Source organism: Equus caballus, chromosome 1 (genome assembly GCF_041296265.1).
Source record: "Equus caballus isolate H_3958 breed thoroughbred chromosome 1, TB-T2T, whole genome shotgun sequence".
Taxonomy (NCBI): domain Eukaryota; kingdom Metazoa; phylum Chordata; class Mammalia; order Perissodactyla; family Equidae; genus Equus; species Equus caballus.
In genome coordinates this window covers 52235051-52259850 of record NC_091684.1, presented here as the reverse complement: position 1 = coordinate 52259850, position 24800 = coordinate 52235051, and the positions used below count along the sequence as shown (strand labels likewise).

Below are 24800 nucleotides of genomic sequence, written 5' to 3'. Positions count from 1 at the left end.
GTTCCAGAAAGAGGGCTCCAGCAAATGGCAGCCTGGCCTTTTCACTTCTCCCATTTTTTACATTAAGAAAAAAAAAAAGCAGAAAATTCCCAATAACTGCTCCTTTCACACCTTTTATCTCCTTTATAAATTGGTAATATTCACTCATTAAATCTCAAACTTTGCTACATTCTTATGTAATTCTCTTCTTCTCTGGGGTTGGCTTGTGAAATGTCTTTAATTAAAAAAGCTAAAAGCACTCTAAATCTGGATGGCAGACTCATTTCCAGGGCATTCAGGCATGTTGTCTAATTTTAAAACTCTGACAGGATACATGTAAATTTATGCAAGTTTCATAAAAGTCACAATTTCCTCCTTGAATTCAAGCTAAAGTAAATGCCCCTGAGCTCTTTTCAAAGCTGTTTGTTTTACTGGAAAGCTCATTTTGCCCATTGTGTTGGAGGTGATTATTCTAAAGAATATCCAATGTCAGAGTCCCATCAATCCACTAAGAATTAAGGAGTTAAATTTCCCTACTATTGATCAAACGGGCTCTTTGATCACTATTTTATGGCTCTTAAACACAGATGGGGGAGGGGAGGGGAAAATATTATCATGCAAATTATTTTGGTTGACAGTAATTAAGAAATTATATGTTAAGAAAATCAGTAATTGTTCACATGAGTCATTAATGTGTTTTCATTCTTTGTAAAACTTTCTGGCACGCCCTTCCTTTCTTGCTTTAAATAAGCAAGGACTGGAAAATATGCACAGTATTTGGAACCCAGGGGAGTGACATATTAATTCAAAGTTTGCTTGGAAGCGTAGCTGTGTGGAAACTCAAACGTGTTCCCATCTTTTTTGTTTCTACCACCCCTTTACCCAAGACTCCTCTCTAGAATGTTGGGGCCGCCTATTTGAATGTGTGAGGCAGGGTCTTCAATGGGCTGGGGCTCTCCTCCTCCTCCCTTCAGAGTGCCTTAACTAGAAGACCCAGTGCTTAAGAAATCTATAAGGAAAACCAGAAAATGGAGGAATCAAAACCAGCTCAGCCATGGGCAATTAACCAGTCCTTGCTAATTCTGTTGCTCCCCAGAAGCAAATCTTCACTCTGAATCAAACCTTTGCCAAAGTTTGTTTTGGAAAGGTCTTAAATCCACAGGAAAGAGACTAACAGTGTATGATGGAAGGCTGAGACAGGTTCCCTCCTAAACGGTTGGGACACCTTCGAATGAACTCAGGTTCGCTTACAAATCGCCGATCCCTAAAAGAGCGCAAACTAAAATTACATTTGTTTTTATTGAAAGGCAGCCTCAAGTGCTGACATGTAGTGTATGACATGTGATACATAATAATACTCTTAAACCAGTTCTGACATAATATCTCCGGCGGCCTAATAACCACAAATGATTGCTTTAGTTAAGAACTAGCCAGAAGCAAAATAGATCCATGTAAAAGTAGCTTGAACCATAAATACCTCAACAATATTTTATGTCACTTTGTAAAAGTTAAAGGACTCCTATAATAATTAACAACAAAAACGCCATGTTCTTTACTATTGTGTGTTGGTTGTGAAAGGTTATTTCATAGACCCGAGGCTGCCAGTGCCGTAAATTATGCAGGCACCAAGAAGCATTAAGGAGAAATAATAGCAATTTAAACGAAGGCTGACGTAATTCATGATAAACAGTCATTGGAAAATATTACAATGTTGTCTTTTTTGAGTGGGTTTAATCACAAGAATGTGACCATATTCTAACATAAACCACTTCTCTTTTCCATTGTGCTAGCACTTGGAATGTTGGCACCCACCCTAGCTGCAAGGTTCTTATTCACAATAATTGCTGAATCCAGAGCTCTAACACCTCCAGGGAACCTAACAATGTAAATTTGGTATTCTGATTGATGGAAGGAGCTTCCAAGACAAAGCTCAAAAGCTCTGGGCTGCATGGTGGTCCAAAGGAGGGACTGAAATTTGAGACTCGTGCAGCCAGGACACCTTAAAGAATACCTATCAAAAAGACGGCTAAGCAACGCAAACACTGAAGAATTACTTTATTGTCGCATCTAAGAGAACCTTCAGATGTGGGATAAATCTGGCAGCTATTCTGATAAAAGCAAACCTTTGTCACAGATCATTCTGGGTGAACTGTAAATACAGCAACACGTTAAGAAGCAAATATGATGAGGAAGACCAAACCTGCCAACCTTCATTAATGCAAAATATTGCCGGGTCAGGATCATGAGACATGATCACAGGATATGGTGGCCAAGCAGATGTTTATATCTGAACAAACATAAATAATTGTTACCTTTAATATGGGGGAGGGGGAAGGGAATGCTGTGCATAAAACTGATTGGGGGAAGCTTTTTTTTTACCCAAAAATTAAAGCTCAGAACATGTCAACATGGAGACTGGTCAATACTTACTTCTCTGGATTCGCCCAGTCTTTGGGAGTGTAAAGAGAATAGTGATATTGCGATTATAACTGCACAGCCTTCTTCCGTAGAGTTCATTTAAAAGTCTTTAAACCACCTATTGATTATCTGTGTCGACGAAGCAAGGCAAGGATAAAAGAAAACACAGAAAAGCTAATAGCTTATTTTTCCCACTGGTTTCTATTTCATTCATGATCCATTCTTTCCAAAGGCCATTAAGAGCAGCAGAAGTGATTTCATTTTTTCTTCCTCTCCTTTTCTCTGCCAGCCTTCGGATGGAGGTGCTAATGAGCTGGAATAAACTCAAATGAAGGCAGAGGAGGCCTGCCCAGGAAGTCAGGGACTTGGATAATTTACATAGTGGGGCCCCTGTCCCTCATAATCAAAAATTAATTGCCACCTTCCAAAGATCATTTAAAATACCCATTATATAGCAAAACAGACTATTTGTGACCCTAGATCTCTTTTTCCACCTGAATCTATTTAAATAGTCCCAGAGGTCAAATATCTGGCCCCTCCTTTAAAAATATTCTTTCAAAATACGATAAATGGCTATCTTTGGCATTCATACTAACAAAAACGTGTTTTATCTCCTCTTACCACACAAACCTTACTTTCTCTAAATAGCCCACTGCGAACATTATCAGTGAATTTTGCTCAGTGTACAAATATTTTATGTATTACAATGAAGAGCAGAACGCAAAACTTGCAAATATTTATTTTTAGACATATGGGAAAAAAAGCAATTAGAGCTAAAAATGTGAAGAATGAAGAGCTCACTTAGAAGCAATTACATTGGACATGCAAACTGTTCTGCCATGAAACTTTTATTCAGATGCTGAAAGCATATTAAGAAATATCACTTGCACATAAAAAAAGAGAATATTATTTCACAACTGAAAATATCCGATCACTATAAACAACATCTGGGGGTCATTAATAACTTACTCTGCAGCTGAATTAGCCAAATAATACGTGGCCTGACTCAGAATTCCTAAATTTCTATACTTGAAGAAAAACAGAAAAAACAAAACATAACAAATTATGACATATTTGCAAATATGGATGTTCCCTGGGCAGTTTACGTGAGTATGCAAACATGTGTACACGTAATGGTCAATTTGTGTACACATACGAGGCACAGGCTGTTTGTGTGTTACTCACTACCTCCCCTTAAGTGGTGTCCCGTTTTTGTTTGGAGGAAGTTTAAGATTGTAATATTGAGTTCACTCTCTGCTCAGAGCCTTGTATGTAATTAGCATATTTTTCAGACTGGTAAGAATCTGACCATAAGCAGCATCTGAGAAGCTTTCCATTCCAATCTACTACAAAGCCTTTCATACGTGGCCTCATCACACATTTTAAGAACAAGCACACTGTTCAAATATTCCAGTCCTAAGATAAAAGAACTAACAATTTTACTGCCACACAAGCCACTGTACTGAAACACCCTAAATATTTATACTAACAGGAGTTGAAAATAGTATCAGAGAACAAGGCCAAAATATTTCTTGCACTCATTAATAGCAACAGTCTTGGGGAAGACAGATGCCAAAAAGCCAGCACTTTTCTAATTCACTGGGTCCCCTCACATGGTCTGTTATTATAGGTTTCATGGGGAGTCAACAGACTGGGTGACTTATGGGCAGGGGAAAAATAGTCTTTCAGATAATCCATATTTACATTTTTTTAAATGTCTCTAGAACATCTCTCTGAAAAGTACCGACTTTTGATTGTAAGATGCACAATTCTTTTCACATCTCAATGTCTCCAGAATCCGTGGTCTCCCAAGTGATGGCATCCTACAATTATAACGATTTTTATTTCCTAACGGTATATATAAAAATGTGTATTACAAACAATGTTGTCTTGATGAAATATAGTACCTAGTTTTTGGTCTGTATCAAGGGTTAGCAAATTTTTCTGTAAAGGGTCAGAGTGTAAATATTTTCAGCTTTGTGGGGCATACTCAACTCTGCCATTGCAGCACAAAAACAGCCATAGATTAAGACATAAGCTCATGAGTATGGCGTGGCAGTGTTCCAATAAAACTCTATTGAAGGCGACAGTCCAGATGTGGCCCGGGGCCTGTAGTTTGTCCAGTGTAAACTAGATTGTAAACAGCACGCTGACCTGTGAGAATGGACCAGCCATGCACACTGATGGGACAGCAGGCCTGGTGATGTACCTGCTGAAACACGAACCTTGCCATATTTCGCAGTCTTCCCAGTCTAACGACTCGCCTACAGCAGGTGCTCAATATATGTCAGATAAGGCTGAAGTGACTGGCCATGTTTAAACTCACATGAGTCACTAAACGGACATTGTTCAGGGGCGGGGAAGCAAAGACTTTGCAGGTGAATGGGAAGAATGTACCAGGCTACCTCCATGGGAAAATTGCTTTATATATTTGACAAAAGCCCCGGAAATTTTGAGTAGGATTCTTATAATTATTATTTAGTGAATTAGAACAGTTCACAGTCTACTATAAAGAGGAGCCCAGCACACCCTGTAAGAGCACCGACCGTAAAGTACACAGAGCCTGGTTCGAATCCCAGCTCCACCACTTAACCAGCACTGTTGGATGACTTCCTTAAACAGCTCTGAGCCTTGGTTTTCTATCTGCAAAACAGGGATAACAATACCTACCTAAAAGTCCTGTTGTGAGAGTGTAAGGAGATAATGTATATAGTAGCTGCTCAATAAATGTTAGATAAAGTTGGCTTCACTAAGCCTTTCTCTGAAGTGATCAGTCATATTTAATAAAACAATTCATCAAATGGGTATCATTTAGGGACACAAACTATATTTAAGCATCTCACACAGTGCCTGATGCACAGCACACTCTCAATAAAAGGTATGAGCTACTGGTATTATTGTTATTTTTTAACTAACCAGAATTCTCAGGGAACGAGCTGTCCTACTTAACAACATGTAAAGTTTACAGAGAATCATTTCACATCGTGATTTGTTTGATTGATAGAATATAAGTATGTGAGAACAGAAAGGGATCTTAAAGATCCTCCAGCCCAGGAGTTCTTAATCTAAGGTTTCACATTGTCTATGAATCCTGAAAAATATATGCAGAATTTTCTATATTTACTCGATATGTTAATTTTTGCTAATAACATTGTTCAAAGCCATGATGATGATGGTGATGATGTTTGCATGCACATTTTTATGAGAAGAAGATTCACAGCTTCCATCAGATTCTCAAAGGGGGCTGAGATCCAAAAAGGCTCAAAAATTTGGTCCAACCTTCCATTTCTCATAAAAGACACAGATAGACAGAGTTAACAGAGTTACCAAAGCTCTCTATTTGGTATGAGGGTCAAACTCTGAACCCAGTTCTCCTGAGTCCCAGTCAAGCGCCCTTTCTATTATGTTGTGCTTTTTCTTAATTTCTTGATATTTAATAGCACTAGAGTATATCCCCCCAAAATCACAGCTCTGCACTTTTCCTTAAGGCAAGGCCTTCTACCTGAGCCTGTGACTGTCCAAGGAACACACCGTGCCTTCTCCTGCTACTTCTCACCACATCTGACACGCATGTCAACACCGGTTGTAGCTCAACGGTTCCTCCACCACACCTGGACAGAAGCAATTAAGGAAGGAGGAGCTGACGGTAATAATTACTATGTCAACTTCCATTCTCCATTATCATTGCCACCAACTCCAACTTTAGGCATTCCTACAGCACTGAGTTTCAATCTTAATGTGTATAAAGTGGACTTAAAATAATGGTAACAGGACATTACCCTTTCAAATTCAGGAGGTCTGAGACTAAAAATCAAAGTTTTAGTAACTTCTTCAGGAGACTGATGCTGATGTGAAAATCTTTGCCTGAGCTCACCTTCTTGCCTAAGCCCAGTATTCATTGAGGAAATTTTTTCTGGTTGTTCTTTAGAGCCACGCAGAATCTCTGGATCTTCCTTCTGAACACTGGTCCTCAGTGTCCTCAACCGTAGCTCTAGAAGGTTCGGTACATGGGGCTGTTCGTGAACTAAGCCATAGCAGGCTCTGATTATCTGATCTCTCTGCTATGACTTAGAAGGAAAATAGTTTTGGCAATAAGAGATTCCTGGAATTTATCCTAAAGAAACCATCAAAATCCTGATCCTTTTATAGATAAAGATGTTCATTACAATATTAATTATACATTACACATCAAAGCAACATAACAAAATGAAATCCTGGAGGAAACAATATAAACTTCTAATAGAAACGGATTCTGTAAACCCTGATAAATTCACTTTATGCAGTATTATGCAACCATTAAAATGGTGTTTATAATAATGTGGGGAAATGTTTATTTTATAATAACTAAAATTTTAAGATACAACAATTGCATACATAAAATGTTCTCAAGTAAATAAAAATGCTTGGAAAAAAAGACTGGAAGGAAATAGATAAACACTGATGCAATTATTGATGATTATTTAGAGAGATGATATCAAAGAGTGGATAAGCATATCAGCTTTGAAGCCAGACAGACTTGAACAAGAATCCAGCATGACCACTTACTAGCTCTGTGACTTTGGTTGATGTAAGCTTTTGTAGCCTCTGTTTCGTCCCCTGTGAAGTGCTGGTTAATATGAGCTTCCATATAGTGGCGCTCTAAGGGATAAGTAAGACAACATATGTAAAGGGCTTAGCATAAGGCCTGGCATATGGTACATGCTCACAGAAGCATGGCAATTATTATTATTAGTATACTTGTGCTTTTCATAATGGAAGTAATTTCATAATGAGAAAAATATTTGGAAAAACATATGAGCTGTTTTTACTATTTACTTTTTTTTTCCTCCTTGAAATAGTGTACAAAGAGGGTGAGGGATTGGGAGCAACTGGTTAACTGAAGATTCTGGTTCATTAGGGTTTGCTGCACATAATCTTGCTGCTGCGACGCCATGCCCTTCAGCACTGGGCCACATTCCGGGTATGGCATTAAGAGCACAGGTCGAGAAGCTGATGCCCAATCCCACTGTGGTCTTACCATTACTGCACTAATGTTTAGCCACTGATTTTCCTGATCAGTTCTTCAACTGCCCAATGGAATCAATGACACCTGTCCTCCTGGTTATACAGAGTTGTTTAGAGGCAAGACATCATGGACTGGGTGAAGTCTCTTTAAAAAGTATGAGGAGTGCTCTTCCATGTGAAGGACATTCCTCTCATGAGGTGTGAATACCAGGGCAGAGAGTGGGATGAGCAGTCACCAGGGTTGGGATTGCTGAGGCCACAATCTCTGCGTTTCTGAGGCCACCTCCTCAGCTCAGGCAAATGACATTGGCACCAAGAGTCAGCAAGACAATTTAATGGGGGCTCCACAACACTGCCTGTTTGCTCTACTCCTGACACATTTCAATTTCCTTTCTCTCAGGAACAATGGGACCAAGGCATTCTTCACAGCAAAGATCTGTCATGTGTAAAGACAACCCTCAAAAGAACCAACGAGTGCCAACATCCTCTCTCTTTCTGAAGTCATTTATGTGTGGGGATGGGGCAGGGGTCAGTGTCCTGATAGAATATAGTTTCTGGCACTGTGTGTGACATCAATGTTAAAATATTTAATCTTCTATTTTAAAGACCTAATGTTCACGTCTGGGACTCTAAGGAAGAAAGTGTGTCCTGCTAAACCCTGCATGTTGTGAACTTGCCTTATCCAGGATACTCCATGGAACTCTCCTGAGAAACAGAAGGCCTCATTCTCATCTATAAATAACACAGAGCATGTCAATGATCCATAAAATATCCTTGGGCCATTAAGTGCCATCCATCAAGTAGTTTTCCTAATAATGAACATTATACTGGCTAAGCCTTTTCTTCCCCAATGCCTTCTGATATGATTCCAGCTTGAACTGTGATCTACATCTTGTTCCTGACCCATAGAGCCCATATTTAATTAGAACTTGTCAATGTGCTAATGGTCCTGTCACTGTTCCTTGATTTCCACAAAGAATTCTGATATATGTGGTTTAGAGGCTGGAAAGGTCGATAAGCTGACTTCTGGGTACAGGCTACCGATGGCCCTAACTTAAGGATGCTCCTCAACTTCTTCAGAAAGAACACCCTTCTAGGTTGTGCCATCTCCAGGGCCTGTTAAGCGTTGTAACAAATGAACAATCTTCAACCAAAGACACTGACCAATTTATGAGCAACGTGCTTCTGGTTTGAAAAGTTGAGGAAATGTTGAGAAAAACCCACTTCCTTTGTGCTGGACACTTTCTCTTGAGAGTTCAATCAACTGGCAATGAGCGAAAGCTTAAAGATTGAGGTCAAGAAATACTTGACTCTAAGAAAGGAAGTAAGATGGTGGAGATTTGAAGCTGTCTGGAATCTAGCAGAGTTTCTATATCATTTCAGCAAACACATGTTGATACAAAGATGAGTAGGGCATGATTCTTACCCCCTCTAGGAGCTTAGAATCTAGTGAAGAGAAATGCAATTGAAGCTGTTAACTTTAATACCAAGCACAAGGAAAAAACAACTTTGGAAAAGTACTAACACAGAAGGGACAAAGAGCAAAGTGTCAAAGCTGATTATTCTGAAGCTACTCTTTTGGCCTAGAAGTGGCCCTTTAAGCAGCCAGGAAACCAAGCAGACACCTCACTCTCATATCCCCTACTGCAAAGCTGGTGCAGCCCTCCTTTTCTTTCTTATAGACCCAGGGGAAAATTTCCAATTTAATAAGAGACAAGTTGATTTTTCCTCCAAGAGGCTTCCCCTGGGTCCAAACCACAATGAGGCCCGTGAGAGAAGGGCTCAGGAGCACGTGCTCCCTCAGGGTAAGGTGACATCTTCTAGGAAGGAAAAAAAGAATTTTGCTTGTAGAGACTGTTTTTTGTCTATGCTGAAGCTAAAAATGACAGAGGACAAAACCTCTGTCTTTGAGCTTCGAAGTTCAAAGTATTTTCCATCTCCTCACCTGAAAAAACTTCCTCCTTTTTGAATCCCTTAAGGTCCAGTTGAAGATCCAGTTCCTCTACGAGGCCTCCCCTGACATCTGGGCCCTCTTTCACACATCTTTTAACTCCGGTGGCACCTAGAGCTTGACCTCCTCAGTTAGCCCTTAGCAGACTGCCTGGCAGTGTCCATTATGTGGCAAACCTTTCCCACTTACGAAGCTTGGCAGATGTCATCTCCTCTGAACGTCAAAATAACTCCCGACCCTTAGTTCCACGCTTCTCTCACTTTGTGGTGGAAAAGTGTGCCCACTGGGGTCAGCAGACTGGGCAGGAGGAGGTACTAACTCCCACTTCAGAACATGCTAGGTCTGTGGCCTTGTAGTAACTGTTACCATAAAATGCAGAATTGTTAAGGAACCACAGATAATATTTGCAGTGGCCCATTGCTCTATGTCTTCTCTCAGCCAACTTGATTTTTAAGTGTCTTGAGAGCAGAGACCAACAATGCCTGGAGTTCTGCCTTAAACAGAGTCAGTGCTCAGTGAATGAAAGAACAAGTACCCAAGAAGCATTGGAACACATCAGTCTTTTTCTGCCCAAATCCCATCTGTTCTTTAGTCCTCCAAGATGGCGACTGGAGAGCCAAAAAGGCAGATCAGAGAAGAAATTCTTGGGGAGAGAATTTCTAGGCAACTTCCAAAGGGAGCATAAAGCCCAGATGATGGAATCAAGGTCCACGCCAGCCAGCAATGAGAAGATTTCCTGAGCAGGCAGCACAGCCGGCTCTCGTGCCAAGAGCTTGGCTATTCTGCCTCCTTTGAAAACCCATTACCAAATCATGGCAAGCGAAATTTAATTTTAAAAAGGGAAATGATTTATGTGCTACAGGAATAAAGAAGTGACAGAAGCAGGAAAGCTTGCATACATTTCATTTTTTGAAATTAGACCTATAATTTTTTCATTAAAGGAGGATGCCAAGTTGGGAAAGCCAATGCGTTCTAAGCAGAAAATTACAGAGAGGTGTATAATGAAAGTCCTGTCAGCATTGCAATCCCATGTCTTAAAAAGAGTCCATGAGAACACAGGACAGTTTGCTACCGCCCCCTTCAACTTCTAAATTGTTCCAGCTCTTAAAGGGCTCTATACTCATACCTGCTTCTCTGATGAGATGGAAAGCCATTGAGCGACTGGAGCAGGGAAGTGATTATTCTAGCTGGTGTGCTGAAAAAAGATGAAAGGACAGCAAGGCCTGAAGCAGGGAGATGGAGAGGACAAGAGAGGATAGTGGCTGGCATTAGAGTTTCTTGATCCCAAGCCACTGGTTTTCAGATTTTGAATCTTTATGATCATTCCTGTCCCAACCGCTCCAACACACCCAAGCTCTCTGCATCCTACAGAACCGATTGTACATTCATTGTGTAGAGACCTGGTGGTCAGTTATCTGTTTCCAGTCATCTTGATCTCAGGAAGTCTGAAAGATCTTTCTGAGCTAGCTCTAAGAGGAGAGGCAGTCTAGTGTAATGGTTAATGGCATGGATGCTGAACCAGACTCTCTAGGTTCAAATACTGGTTTTAGCACCTGCTAGCTGTGTAATGTTGCTGTGCTTTAGTGTGCATACCTGTGAAATGAGGGAGAGCAATGATATTGACACACAGTATGCATGTATCCATTCATTCATTTAACCAATATTTATTACACATCTACTATGTGCTAAGTATTGTTCTGGTCCCCAGGCACACGGTTATGAACAAGACAGAAAACTTCCCCACTCTTAAAGAGGTTACATATTTGTCTGGGTTGGCAGGGGGGAGACAGACTATATAAACATGTAAAGAAACAAATATAAGAGTTAATTTCAGATAGCGATGAGTTATAGGAAAATAATTATACATTTGGTGATGGGATAGAACCCAACTTGTGGAAAGGGGAAGGTCAGAGAAGACTTCTCTGGGGAGGAGACATTTGAGCTGAGGCTGGAATGATGAGAAGGAGCCAGACCCAAGATATCTGGGGAAACACATTCCATGCGGAAGGACAAACAAACAAATATTTCTGGAATGAATGGATGTTGAATGAGTTTTGGTGGCAAATGATCCCTCATTTTCCCTAGCAGTCTGTATAGGTATGAAACAATTTTGTGGGTGTTTTTTGAGGAACCACTATGGACCTGATATGTAGTTAAGGTTGTGTTGGGTGGTGCAAGAGGTAAGAGAAGATTCTTATACTTAACAATGAGTATTTAAGTAGTATTTACCATGTACCATCTAAGTGCTTTAAGTCATTAACACATTTAATCTTCAGAACCACCCTGTGAAGATTATGGTATGGTCTATATTTATGAGGTATGGTCCACGGCTATCCCACATTTTGCCAATATCTTCCCCACATACTACATTGTAAGCTCCTTAAGAGTGGGGAATTTTTCTGTCTTATTCATGACTGTGTGCACAGGGACAAGAACAATACTTGGCACATAGTAGGTGTGGAATAGATACTGGTGAAATGCATGAATGGATGGGGCCTACTGTGTATCAGGCACTGTGCTGGGCTCTAGGCATCCCTCAGTCCACAGCCTAATCTACAGTCCAACAAACTTAAATCAATCCAGTTCCCCTGACAGGAAAGGATGAAAGAGCTTAGAGACAATCTTCTTTTATCAAGAGGATTTTAAAAATCAAGTGAATACAGACTTACTCTGAACTTCATTCCACCAACCCTAACCCTCACTAGCAATTTTGCCTGTGATTTTTTCAATGACCTGGCTCTTTTCTGTAGTGTGTGTGGTTTTTTTTTTTAATTGATAAAAATATCTGTTTCACCCTAGAGAGGAATATGTTGATATTGCTAATGTAATGGGATATAACTTTCTTGCTTTTCTAGATGAAATGCTAGGTGAAATATTAGCCAATATAGACACAAATCCTTTCTTCTGGGGTGAACAAGAGTTTATTGTACTCATGAGTCCAAATAACTTTTTAATAACCCATTGAGTCCACTCAGCTACAAAAGGAGTCCAGAGTTATTTTAAAATATCCTTTCAAGTTCCAAAAATAGAAAAGAAATCCACTAATCCTACCCATTCCATATGACTCTGTAAATTAATTTACGGTAGCAACATAAAAACTCTTTTCATTAACCCCCAAGAGAGATGGTACCCTAGCTTCCAATGTCTCTGCCCAAGGAGGTCTGCCCTCCAGCCCTCTTTGCATCTTACTGTCCTGGAAACCAAGGCCATGTGTTAATCATTACATGCACTATGAGCACATCCGATACACCTCAACCAGCAGATTTATTTGGGTCTGGTTTATGATTTTGCATGATGAACTTAACATTCTCTCTGTCCCCACTTTGGCAGCACATAAAGAGGAGGCACCAAGAGCGGTCTTGGTTAGACGATTCTCTAATGATAAATACTACCTCTAGAAAATTTCCAAGACAAAGCAGTCCTCCAAATGGGATCTCTGAAGGACAAGGTCTTCTGCATAAACAGCACAACTTCTTCCCCACTTGGCTTCAATGAAAGAGAAACGGCTGCCTTGTTATCATTTTGGAGCTCGGTGGGCCCCGCGGGCAGGCAGCAGAAGCCCGAGTGTGGACAGTGGCCAGAACAAAGCCATTTGATCATTGACATCCACTGTGACCATGAAACCTACTCTGGCAAGGAAAAAAGTGTTTACTCACTTACAAATTCCCATGATCCTTAACAAAACAACTGCCTTTCCTTTCATTTCCAGCAAAACATGTGATGTTTAGAGGGGAAGAGGCAGAGTCCAGCTCGTCCTTTACGGTTCAAAATAATTTTATACATCCTGAGTTTTCTTTCATAAAAAAGTCAAGGTTTCGTCCCCTCTTCTGTTTCCCTACCCCCCTTTGCCTTTTCTTTTGTCCATAATGTCATTATTTCACCCAACAGGAAAACGGAGAGGGAAAGTTCAGTGCAGAAAAGCTTCTTTAAATCATACTGTAAAACGTAGAAAACTTTTCCTTTCCATTAAGGTTCCAGTAAGAGCCTCGGAGCCTTAGGGAAACGATTCCCCTATTATTCAAAGAGCAAGATTGGTTTAGATGACTACAAGCTGTCCACGGCCGAAGATCCTAGCAGAAACAGTAGAGAGTCTGCACTTACCAACAAGATTTTTTTTTAATCAAGTGAGTACAAATTTTCCTGAGCCTAGTGAGTGGGCTGTTACACCTGGATTTTACAGAAGGGACAAGTGAGGGACCTTATGTCACTTGCCCATTGGCACGGCAAATCAGACAGTTGAGCCTTGATTAAACCTGGGCTATTTGCCTATAAGCCTAGTACTCTTTCTACTGTACCATACTGTCCCACTGCTCCCCCCTAGCCCTTTGGCAGAGTATATGTTTTAATATTGACGTAGCCAACTTCTTCTCCCCGAAGATTAGAGCTCGTTGTGTTCAACACATGGACTAAACACCAAGATGACAGTCCATCTCATCTCTGTTCCTCTCAGGTAAATTACCACATCCTTTCTCTAACCCCATCTCATTCGGTCAAGAAACACACTCACACACACAACCATCTGCCAAAGAACTTAGAAGCACAACTTCTTATGTCTCTTTGCAATTCAAAACTCTAACCAAAATAAACTGAATTTTTATTATTTTTTTAATCAACCTTATCTTAATCCATTTAGGCCTACCCACCTTTGAGGACTCATTTCATCTCATTTATGCATACTGGGTCTGCCTGACAATCTCTCTGATAGAAGCCAATACCTTAAAGTTATCCATTTATCTGCAGTACTGTGTGTGCCTCTGTTTGGATTTAGCTGTCAACACTTCACACATGTGAAATCAATCTGTGTGATATTAATGTAAACATTGTGCATTACAAACTGGTGGACATTTTATCGTTCCAACAGGAAAAATAGACAAAATGTTTGCATGTATGTGTTTTCTCTACAGCATAGACAATAACACAATATAAATGACAGTATGTGTTTTTACAAAAGAGGAATCGAATTATAAAAAGAGGTAAAAGGAAAGTGGGAAGCTGTTGGAGAAGACTCAGGTTAGGAGATTCTAACAGGATAGTGGGGCAGGATTATGCATCAGGTAAAGATTTTCATGAAAAATATTGTCATCCCTAATGTCACTTTCCCCTCATTCTTATTATAATCTCATTTCCTAATTGCATGTGCAATACAACCAGTTTTCATAACGCTTTAATGGGGAATCCATTGCTTTAGTTTTAAAAAGAGCCAATTCTCTTGTGCTAAGAAAAGAGCACATTGCCTTTAAGAGATTTGTAACTGACAAGATGGAAGAATGCGGGCAGGATGTCAAGGCTGAAGCTTTTCAATCACCTACCATTAATATGATTCAATTTATGCTTATGTCATAGGTTTAGACATTGCACAGTGCTGTAAGCAAGGAAGGGACTTGAATAAAATATAACGAAGAAAGCAGATGGTATGCTATCAAAACCCTTCAAGCCTAAAATAACCTTTCCCAAGTTAGGAGGATAGTTAATTAGAACCAGGACATATTTACTCTATTCTGAATATCTCAATGTAAATAAAAATCAAAATGACACTACTGTAATGTGGAACTAAATGATGAAATTTCATCTATTCTCTTTTTCTTTAATAGTTTCTAATCAAACTTTTCATTAAATAGCTTCATAAAATTCCATGGAGAATTTATTTACAGGGACTCATTGTAGATTTAAAAGCCTTACTTTTATTGTTCAATTAGACTTGTTATTCAGTGGACATTAAAACAATGGGCAAGGGGAAGGTGTCTGAGCAGCCAGGCAAGGTTGTCACACACAGCAAAGTCCGTTTTCAGAGACGAGCCCTGGAAAGGCAAGGAAGCTGCCCAGCACACGGAGAAAATAGGGGGGCAGGCCTGCCCAAGAAGGAAAGCCCAGTTCCACTTCTAAAGCCACTGCCTGGGTTCGTCCCAGCCCTGGTCCACCAACTCACATTCATATCTCTCTGGTAGAGAGAGCATCAGGCCATTTACTAAGGGAAAACAAACCTAAGAGAGGCCAACAGTTGACCCAGGGTGAAGGCAGCCATTCTTAATGTGGAGAGTCAGCACATTTTATAATTTAGATATTTCCAACAGTTTTCTATTACCCTCTCTCTCTATCCTTTAAAACCAGATCCAGTACTGCCTTTTCCGTGAGACTTTCCCCCACCCTCCCCATGATCACCATCTCCAGCCACGCCACCTCTCCCACCCCCCGGCTTACTGAGAAATTCCTACCGTACTTGCTTTCTGCAACGCTCACCAAATACTTAATCATTGACTTTCTTGTAACATTAGTTAACCTTTCAGGTGCGTTAATCCTGTCTTCCCCAATTAGATTTTAAATTCTCAAAACAAGCAACGACTGTGTTTTATTTATCTTTTGAACACCCTCAACCACCTCCACTCCTTAATCCCATTTAACAGAAGAAAGCAAAAAATATGTTAGTTAATAAAATAAACATTATTTAATCATAGGAAAGCAGACACTGTCCTTTTGAGAAGGGCCTTGGAGGTATTTTAGGGCAATTTATGAATTTCATGTGTCAAAGGTGTAGCTGCTAAATGCTATAAACTCTTTGCCATCAGCTCCACCATTCATCCACCTGGTGATATGGCTAATAAAATTTGATTTTTACAGCCTAGGCATACTGTTACCTAAATTACATTTGACCAATTACTGAAGTCACCAAATGTGTGGTACAGAATATATACTGTGTAGCAAATTCATCTGTGGGCCCCCTGGCACTCGTGGTAATCTGACAGAAGTGTTTCAGTCATCTGGCAGTGTTTAATATTAGGAACATTTGTTTAATGCTAGTCACTAATTAAATTTATGTTCTTCCACCAACTGTTAGTCGGTTGGAGAGACCCAAGCCCGCGTTCTGAGGAACGTCTTAACCCATGTTGATTTCAAATACAACCAGTTGGAGGTTTCAAAGAGCGTTCTCTGGAAATTTAGCTGTGTGACCAAAAGTGGAAGGTGGGGGAGGGATGCCAGTGAGGGTGTTCAAATTAAGTCAAAATGAGCTGTTTTTGTTCACTTACTAAAATGAAATACTATAAGAAGTACAAACTATTTGAAGTACACACTGAACTGAAAAACGAAAATCTAATACTCTAATTATTATACTAGCCATCTAGGAGCTCTTTAAAGGTACCTTATTCCAAAAGAAAATTTCCACTTTAAGAGGCTGGAGAGGAAAAAGAGCATTAAAATTAGCCATACCAGAAGAAAGTTCAGGAAAACATTCAAAAGTCAGATGCTTGTGTTTGTGAGAACATTTAAAACTAATTTAGTAACTCAACAACCATTGTGATCACTATTAAATTGGAACTTCTTTCTGTTACCAATTCTAGATGTAACAGCTTTGAAACTCAATGACTAATAACTCAAATTAGCCAAAGGTTAAAACATTTTTTCATTATTTTACATTGTGAAACTCTAATTCTGAATACTCTTAAATGAGGGAAAGCATTCTTTCAGTTTTCTTTTGTGTCAGGAATTTAGAGACCTCCTGAGCAGCAGGCAGGACGGATGGTCTGCGAGTAGAAATATGGAAGAAGAACTCCAAAAAGAAGTATTGAAAAGGGAAGATTTGTAAATGCTGATCTGAAGAGGAAGTACTTTTAAAAATGTATTGGATATGTTCATCTACTTGAATAAAATGGTTATTTGAATATTACAAATATGACAATAAACTCTTTTGGGAAGAAGGAAAAGATAAGGTATAAACACTAGTACTCCCTTATAGATTGACAGTGATTTGATAAGCTAGAGTGTGAAAGGCATCTGAAAAAATGGTTCATAATAAAAAAAAGTCATGTCCAGTGAACTTACGTCCCCTTTCTCTCTTTCTTCCCTGCCTTCTTGAATCATTAGATCCCAGCCTCTCCTCCTTGCCCCTCCTCTGCCCATACACCTACTTACAATATCCCTCCCACAGCAGCTACAGGGCTGCTGGGATCATGAATAATCACATTGGAAAGGCCACACTGGACCCCAAAACCATGCCGAGGCCTGTAGTGGTTAAGCAGAATAATCTGAATTTGAATAATCTGCAAACTAGGGATCCTTAGGAAAACATTAGCCAACAGAATCAAGGACTTTTCCAGCTCAAAGGGACCCTGTACTCTCTCTAGACCAGAGGTCTCAACCTCTTCTCCACCCAGGTACTCACGAGGGACTCAGCATGGCTCAGTCGTCACACTGGTCACTCTACTGTAGCGATTCCAGAGAAGGGGTGGGGTGAGGGTGGGGGATGTTCATGCTTCTGTTAGGATAGGAATTTCCAAGGAACATGTGTAGTTTGGTAAAGTACCCTGGGAGTATTCTGTATCCCTGCCTAGCCTGTTGAGAACCACTGATATGGTCGAATCTCTTCAACAAACAGATGAGAAAGTGAAGATTCGAGAGATGCGATCTTGGCTTGCCTCCAGTCATTCACTGAATCATGCAAGGTCTCCTAAACTGATATTGTGGTATCTTCTCCTCCTTCCCTTCTATCTATAAAGACACGTGACCAATCAGTTAGGCAGAGATGCAGATAAAGATCCATGTGCCCACCAAAGATGGAAATATATATATGTATACAAATACATTCATACACATGAAAAAATTCAGGGGCATGGGTATCTATCGTCTATCTGTCTGTCTATCTATTCACCTGATAATACTAAAGCGGTTACAATTGGTGCATTTTTTTCAGTTCCTTATAACACTGAAAAGGGAGCGATCAGTTAAATAAAAAAATCAGTATCTGAATAGCCAAAGCCTTTTAAGAAAGCACTAACATGAAGGTTTCCTGTCCTAAAGTCCAATTTCAAGGTCGACCAAGCAACTTCAGACTCTATATTGAACAACAAATTTGAAATAACAATCTTTTATCTTGGTAAACAGAGGCTGCCAAGGAGGCAATGATGCTGTATAATGCAGTAATTTGGGGGATGGGAGGGGTGGAGTGGCACATTGGGCTCGTGAAAATAAGCCCTGTTCTCCATCACTGCTCTCCACAAGAACTGAGAACAACTAAACACACACGCACAAGCTTCATGTAGGAAAAAAAAAAGACTCACCAAACTCATCGCATATACTCTCATTCTCTATGAGAGTTGGGTGGTCAAAGGTGTCCCGACAGTACAGGATCTGAGGGTTCTTGCTGACCACTGCAATGCCCCCCAGGGCTAATGCAAACTGGTCCGTTAGAATGGAAGACGGCTTATCCTGGATGCGTTTCAGCATCGAGCGGTACCGGCAGTACTGAGGGTAGCTGAGAACTATCACGTTCGTTTCTTCCTCGTCCTCCCCTAGACAAACGAGAAAACACTTCCATTACCCTTCTCCCTCCAACAAAGAACTGTCACAGCCATGATACAAGTTCAATGATTACTTCTGGTTTTGTACTAAAAATGTAGTCTTCAACAAGACTCTTATACCAGTTCATCTTATCACAGTCTGGCTAATGCCAGTATCCCCTCCAGCCCCATCTCACCAATCCAGTTCCACAGCAAACACTCAGGCTACCCGCAGAGAAAAGAAAAAGTGGAGAAAAGAAAGAGTGGGATGACCCTATTGACAGATAGAGTAATGCTTCGGTCACCATCAAGCAGCAGAACCAAAACACTGTTTCGAAAGAATTTTATATATATTTTAAGCATTAAAGTCATCATCGTAGGAAAAAATCAGAATTTTCTTGAGCTTCTTTATACTTATTTTCACAGCCAGCTATTACTTTTATTTTGGATTATATAGTCTTTCGGTGCTTGAAGGCTCTGGAAAGGTCATCTGGCCCCAGAGAGATGTCCATGGGTCTAAATACATCATCTGCTTTGGAGGTCCTTCGTGCTGTTCAACAAATATTTCTTGTTCTCTTTACGGACCCTGTGGAGAGACCGTGCTCCTCAGCCCACTGGAGTCAAGTGGCTGTGTGACTTGTTTTGGCCAATGAAATACGACAGAAGTGGGTGGCTCCTTTAAGTGCCAGTGTGTAACTGACCACACTCTCTCCTTCCCTTTGTTCTGGACATCTGTAATATTTCAGGGAGTTGCTGCTCTGCCAGTCTGGGTTTTGGAGGGAGAATAACATGGAGCAGAGCCCCTGGTTGATCCTAAATGGACATATAGCATAAGCAGAAAACAAACCTTTGTTGTTTTAAAGGAGACTGTGATTTGGGGGTTATTTGTTTTTGCAGCATGATCTATCTCAACTTGATTAATATGCCCACCTCTCCACCCTCCCCGAACCCATACCTCCCATCTTCTAATGTTCCTCAAATCCATCTGGTAACTTGGCACATCTCAGAGAACCACACCGGGAGGACTTCCCAAGCACGCTTGTGAAAGAGCTCCATCAGAACCAACTTAACTCAGGAGGACATTTCAGCAACTTTAATGAAGCTCCCTCTAACAATGATCTTAACGCTTATTTACATCTCACTATATTAATGCTTATTTATAAAAACCAGATTCTGCATGGATGAATCTTTCCTTCGTCTTAAGCTTGAGAAATGGCAAACACTCGCCGTTGGTGGCCTGCCACCTGCACAACGTCAAGCTGAATTTAGGCTCCATGACCCAGTTTGACATTGCTCTGTGTAACCACACCATCAGGGCGTTTGTAAGCAATTCCCAGATATCTCACTTGCTTATCCAAAGGGAAAACACTCCATATTTCGAGCTCTTACCCTGCTGCAGGGAATTGCACAAGACAGTTGTTAAGGATACCAACATTATCGTGGCCATCTGGTAACCAGTGGGAGACGAATGAGTAAGGACAGAACATAATGATGGAACATAACCAGTACCAGTGGAAGGTGTGCATGTGACCTTTTCAGATAGGAGGCCAATCCCCAGATGTATTTCTAATTATGTTCACTTAGTTCCTCAGGCTGGAGGCTTCTTCAAGAATGGAGATGTTTAGCTGCTTTCAAGATGACATCTTTTAACAGTTTACATTTCTTAGACTCCTGCCTGGTTTGTGGGTAGCCACTTTGTCAGCTGGCACACTTAATTAAAAGGAAATATATTTACATTGAAGGAAAGTCCCCAAATAAAAAGTGGTTTTGAGATGCTGATATATGTCCCAAGACATGCCAATTTGAGATTTTTACAGCAGACCAAGACACGAGTTCACACTTTGGGTTCAAATCTGTGCTTTCTATAGAGTTAAAGCACAAAGAGTTTTAGTGGAAATACTCACAAACATCATCAGGACTCCAGAGTATCTAAGTGCTAGTTGAAGAAGGAGCCCCCAGTGTGGCAATTCTATCATTCAATATTTGTTATTCTATTTGTCCAAGACGTTGAGGATGAGAGAGAGGGGAATAACCATGAACCCCCAGGACTTACGGCAGTATGCCCAGCACCTAATACCAACTCCTGTCAATGAGAAATACTGTGCAAATACTATGACAGCTTCCAAAATTCTACCTTGGCTGTGCTATTGGCTTTCTGTGAAGGGGGAAGTTGCACTAGTTTCTCCAAGTGTTCTTGAAACGAAATGGAGAAAGTTGTGCTTTTTAGGTTAAATGAGGGCAAAGGAATTGATGCTTTGGAGTTAGTTTCACAGCAGAAAGTGTCACCTAGACTCGAGACCACTTCACTTCCTTCCTATGCCTTCATTCTCCTTCTGTTTTTCTCTGACCATTTTTCATGATGATGCCATCTCTAACCGCTTCCTCATTCTCTGTTCTGGATGGAATCAACTCCTTGGCGATTAGAAATGACCTCTTTCTCTCTCTCTCTCTACCTCATCTTAGCTTGAAACACTTATCCTTCTTTTTTCATGCAGTTCCCAAAACACTAGACAAGCCAGGAATCCTTCTCTTCCTGTTGGAAGAAAAACAGCAAGTTCCCCCGATCTCAAGTCATGGAAACATGTCCTACGATGACCATTCATTCTGGAGAAAATCTCTCTGAGTGCTCCTGGGACTGTCCACATCAGAATTACATAGGGTGCCTCTAAAAAAGCAGAATCCAGGGGTCCATCAGGAACAACTGACTCAGAATCTCTAAAGTTGGGACTAGGAATTTACATTTTTTTTTTAAAGATTTTTTTTTCCCTTTTTCTCCCCAAAGGCCCCCGGTACATAGTTGTGTATTCTTCGTTGTGGGTCCTTCTAGTTGTGGCATGTGGGATGCTGCCTCAGCGTGGTCTGATGAACAGTGCCATGTCCGCGCCCAGGATTCGAACCAATGAAACACTGGGCCGCCTGCAGCGGAGCGCACGAACTTAACCACTTGGCCACGGGGCCAGCCCCAGGAATTTACATTTTTAACAAGCTCCCAGGTAGCTCATGCACATTAAACTACCTCTGAGTGTGACTTTAGCTTTTTGCATAGATTTATAGTAATTTATTTAGTTTGGATTTTGATGCCTCTCTCTCTCTCTATATATACATATAGATATATAGACAGATATAAATATATTTATACATTCAGTTTTCACGTATATGCTTGTATCCAAACCCGCATTATACCTAGAACAGAATACAGGACCAAATACCCTTCCCCTTGCCACTCTCCCAGGATTGTTGCAGGCATCACTGAACACAGCAAATGAAAAAAGCCCTCTTAACCAAAAATATGAGAGACTGAGGTACTGTTTTCCTGTTTAGAAAGCAGAACAAATACTACTGCGTTTTATGGTACTAATAATAAAACACTAAAATGAAAATAATAAATAATAAAACCTATGTATCTATTTAGTTCCTCACAATAATCCTACAAGTAGTAGGATTACTATTTTTTTTTAACATCCTCCAATTGAGAGTTGGGAAAACTGAGTTTCAGACACCCAAGTGACTAGTTTGGGATCTCAAAGAACTAGAAAGTGATGAAGAGGAGACTATAACCCAATTTTTTAACTCCAAGCTCGATGAGCTTTTCATTATGACAAAATGTCTCGAATCACAATAATAATAATAATAGAGATTTAACTAATTTACAATATTAGGGATAAGGATGGTGGCCTTTGATCAAGTGAAATCTGAGACTTCTGTTTCATTGAGAACTGTAGAATTCAGCCAGTGGTATGCCAGAATTACTCTATTCTGGTTAAGTTAGCTTGTTATAATTTTGGAACACTGCAATTCCCCATTATGTAACAACATTATTGACACACTTTTCATGTATATCAACTTTCTGCTTCCCACTCATGTGATAGGAAATAAAGCTGACTCTAGGCGGTGCAAGCCCAGAACCCCAGCCCTTCATTAACCTCTTTCCACACTAAGAGGCTAGAGGCACAGCTGGAACCCAGGCTAATGTGGCAATGCTTAGTGATGCCAAAACAAAAATGATGATAACTTTCTTGCTTATGAGCAGAACCACCCATTTGGACCAAAATTTTGGCATTGGTTGGACAGCGGCAAATTTCCAACCTTACAATTACCTCTTCCCAGAGGAGTTGCCTTTAATATTTACAAAAACCAGAGAAACCCCATGAGACCCTCAGGACTCCTGTGAAGGTGGACAAAGCATTCCAGTGAGAGTCAAGAGAAGATCCAGAGTGAAGGTGGGACCTGGAAGTACCAGCAATTCATCCAGGTCAAAGTTTCACTGAGTGAAGACGCCTGAGTCTCTTCTTTGTAGTCTCGGCAGACATTTATTTAACTGGAAAAACATTATCTTTCTCAAGACAAAGTGTGGTCACCTTAATGTGAAAGGTATGTATAACAGAGGGTAAAATTATGAGTTTGGAAGAGCTTTCTAGATCTAAAATTCGATGATCCTATAACTCCCTTCTAAGCCTTTACATTAACTTCCTCCTGATACAGCTACAAAAATATTAAATTGTTCAACAGCTGTCGTATTTTATTTTGCCCAAGTACGCTAAGAAACAAATGAAGCCAAACAACTCTTCCCAGAATTCTTATTTAAATTCCTCAGCTACTTCTTTGCTCCTTATGCATTTCATATACACACAAACACTCCTGGGCAAAGGTACTCATGAAGAAGGGCTGCCAATAAATGTTGTGTGGGACATTTCTCCCTCTCCAATTCGTGACAGGTCTAGTAGACAAATCTAAGAATGAATAAAGAATGGATAAATTGCACATTTGTTTAGGAAAAGACAAACAAAGTGTTCCTAGAACAGAGATTTTCTTTCAACCACACCCACATAGGAAAAGAAATCGAAGTATTACCCTAAGGAGTCTTCCTCTAACACACTCTGGTCAGTGGCAGTTGGTTGGGTTATATATACATTACTTGATTTCTGTCAACAGAAAATGATCAGCAATAAATTGCTGGTACCAAAGACTGAAATTTTAAACCATGATTATGCTATTCTATTAAAATGTCATCTCATTCCTCAATTCCCCCTCAACCAAAAAAAAAAAGTGAACGTGCCTATTTTAAAACGAAATATTCAAAGGGAATAAGAGACCCCAAATTACTAAACCTCATTTCAACTTCAATGAAAAGAACTTTGCCTATTAAAAGTTAATACCTAAAGTACACTGCTTGTAATGCTCAACCAAAATTACTCTAATCCTGCGCTTATATCATAATTACACGTTTTGTTAACCTCTCCCAATGTCAATTTTTCACTTATTTATATATTTTCAAAGTCCAAAACAGAATTCCACAGAGAAACTGTAATTATAACATGAGACTCCACCCAAGCTTTTCAAACAGTAACTGTATACCATTGCTTTAATCCTCAGAGTTGGGCTGGGGGTGGGGAGGGGGTGGAGGGAGAGGGTAAGAGCAGGCATTCATTCTCAATAGCACGTTGCTCAAGTTGTCTTTGCACAAAGAGAGATGCATGAAATGGCAAACACAATGAATTAATGGAGCATTGACTTTCAAATATCCATAATGCTATTTTTTTAAATAGATAATGGTGGCCAAATGCACAGAAGGCTGAAAACATAAATTCTGGAGGAGAAATTTGCTTTCATCCCTTGCACAACAATTTAGAAATGTAACTTTCTTTTTCATTCTGGGGGGATGAGGGAAGGCTTGTTTCGGAAACATCACACTATTATGCTTACTGAAAACCGCTATAATCTACTTCTAACATCAGTAAGCTTGAAAAAAAAAATCTTAAAAAAAAACCGTCGCCCTGGGATTTTAGAGAGCCTGGTGGAAAAAGTATGCATGTTCCTTCCTGTACCTAATTACCTCAACTGAAAAATCTGCCAAGTATTTTGCCCTTTAGTTCTCTTAATCGTATTAGGGCAAATGCATTTGGATGCCAATAGAAACAAACATTTAAAGATTTTCACTTAAAAGATTCCAAATATGTATGAAGGTTATGTTTGAGGCACAATGTCCCTAGTCCTTCAAAGACAACATAAAGTGTTCTTTTTTTTTTCCCAAGCAAATATGAATTTGCTCATGTTATAAAACTTGAAGTCTAGTTTTGAGACAATTTAAGTAAAATAATGTCAATATGAGAGGCTCTTACAATGATTTATGCTTCTTTCTGTTACTTTATTACATTAGACATTCCTTTCTCAAAGCTTTG

General features: G+C 40.0%; 1 protein-coding gene across 4 annotated transcripts in view; it reads right to left on the bottom strand.

Moving 5' to 3' along the window:
* The window catches only part of ARID5B (AT-rich interaction domain 5B), a 175599-nt gene that overhangs the window by 70888 nt on the left and 79911 nt on the right, over positions 1 to 24800 (bottom strand). For 2 of the 4 annotated variants that reach the window (XM_005602398.4, XM_005602399.4), the window contains 2 exons: positions 18403 to 18633; positions 6943 to 7035 (listed from right to left, as the gene is read on the bottom strand). In XM_005602398.4, the coding sequence (XP_005602455.1) occupies positions 6943 to 7035; positions 18403 to 18633 (324 nt within the window). The remainder of the gene's footprint in view (positions 1 to 6942; positions 7036 to 18402; positions 18634 to 24800) is intronic. The other 2 variants (XM_001503500.6, XM_070262982.1) reach the window with 1 other exon arrangement.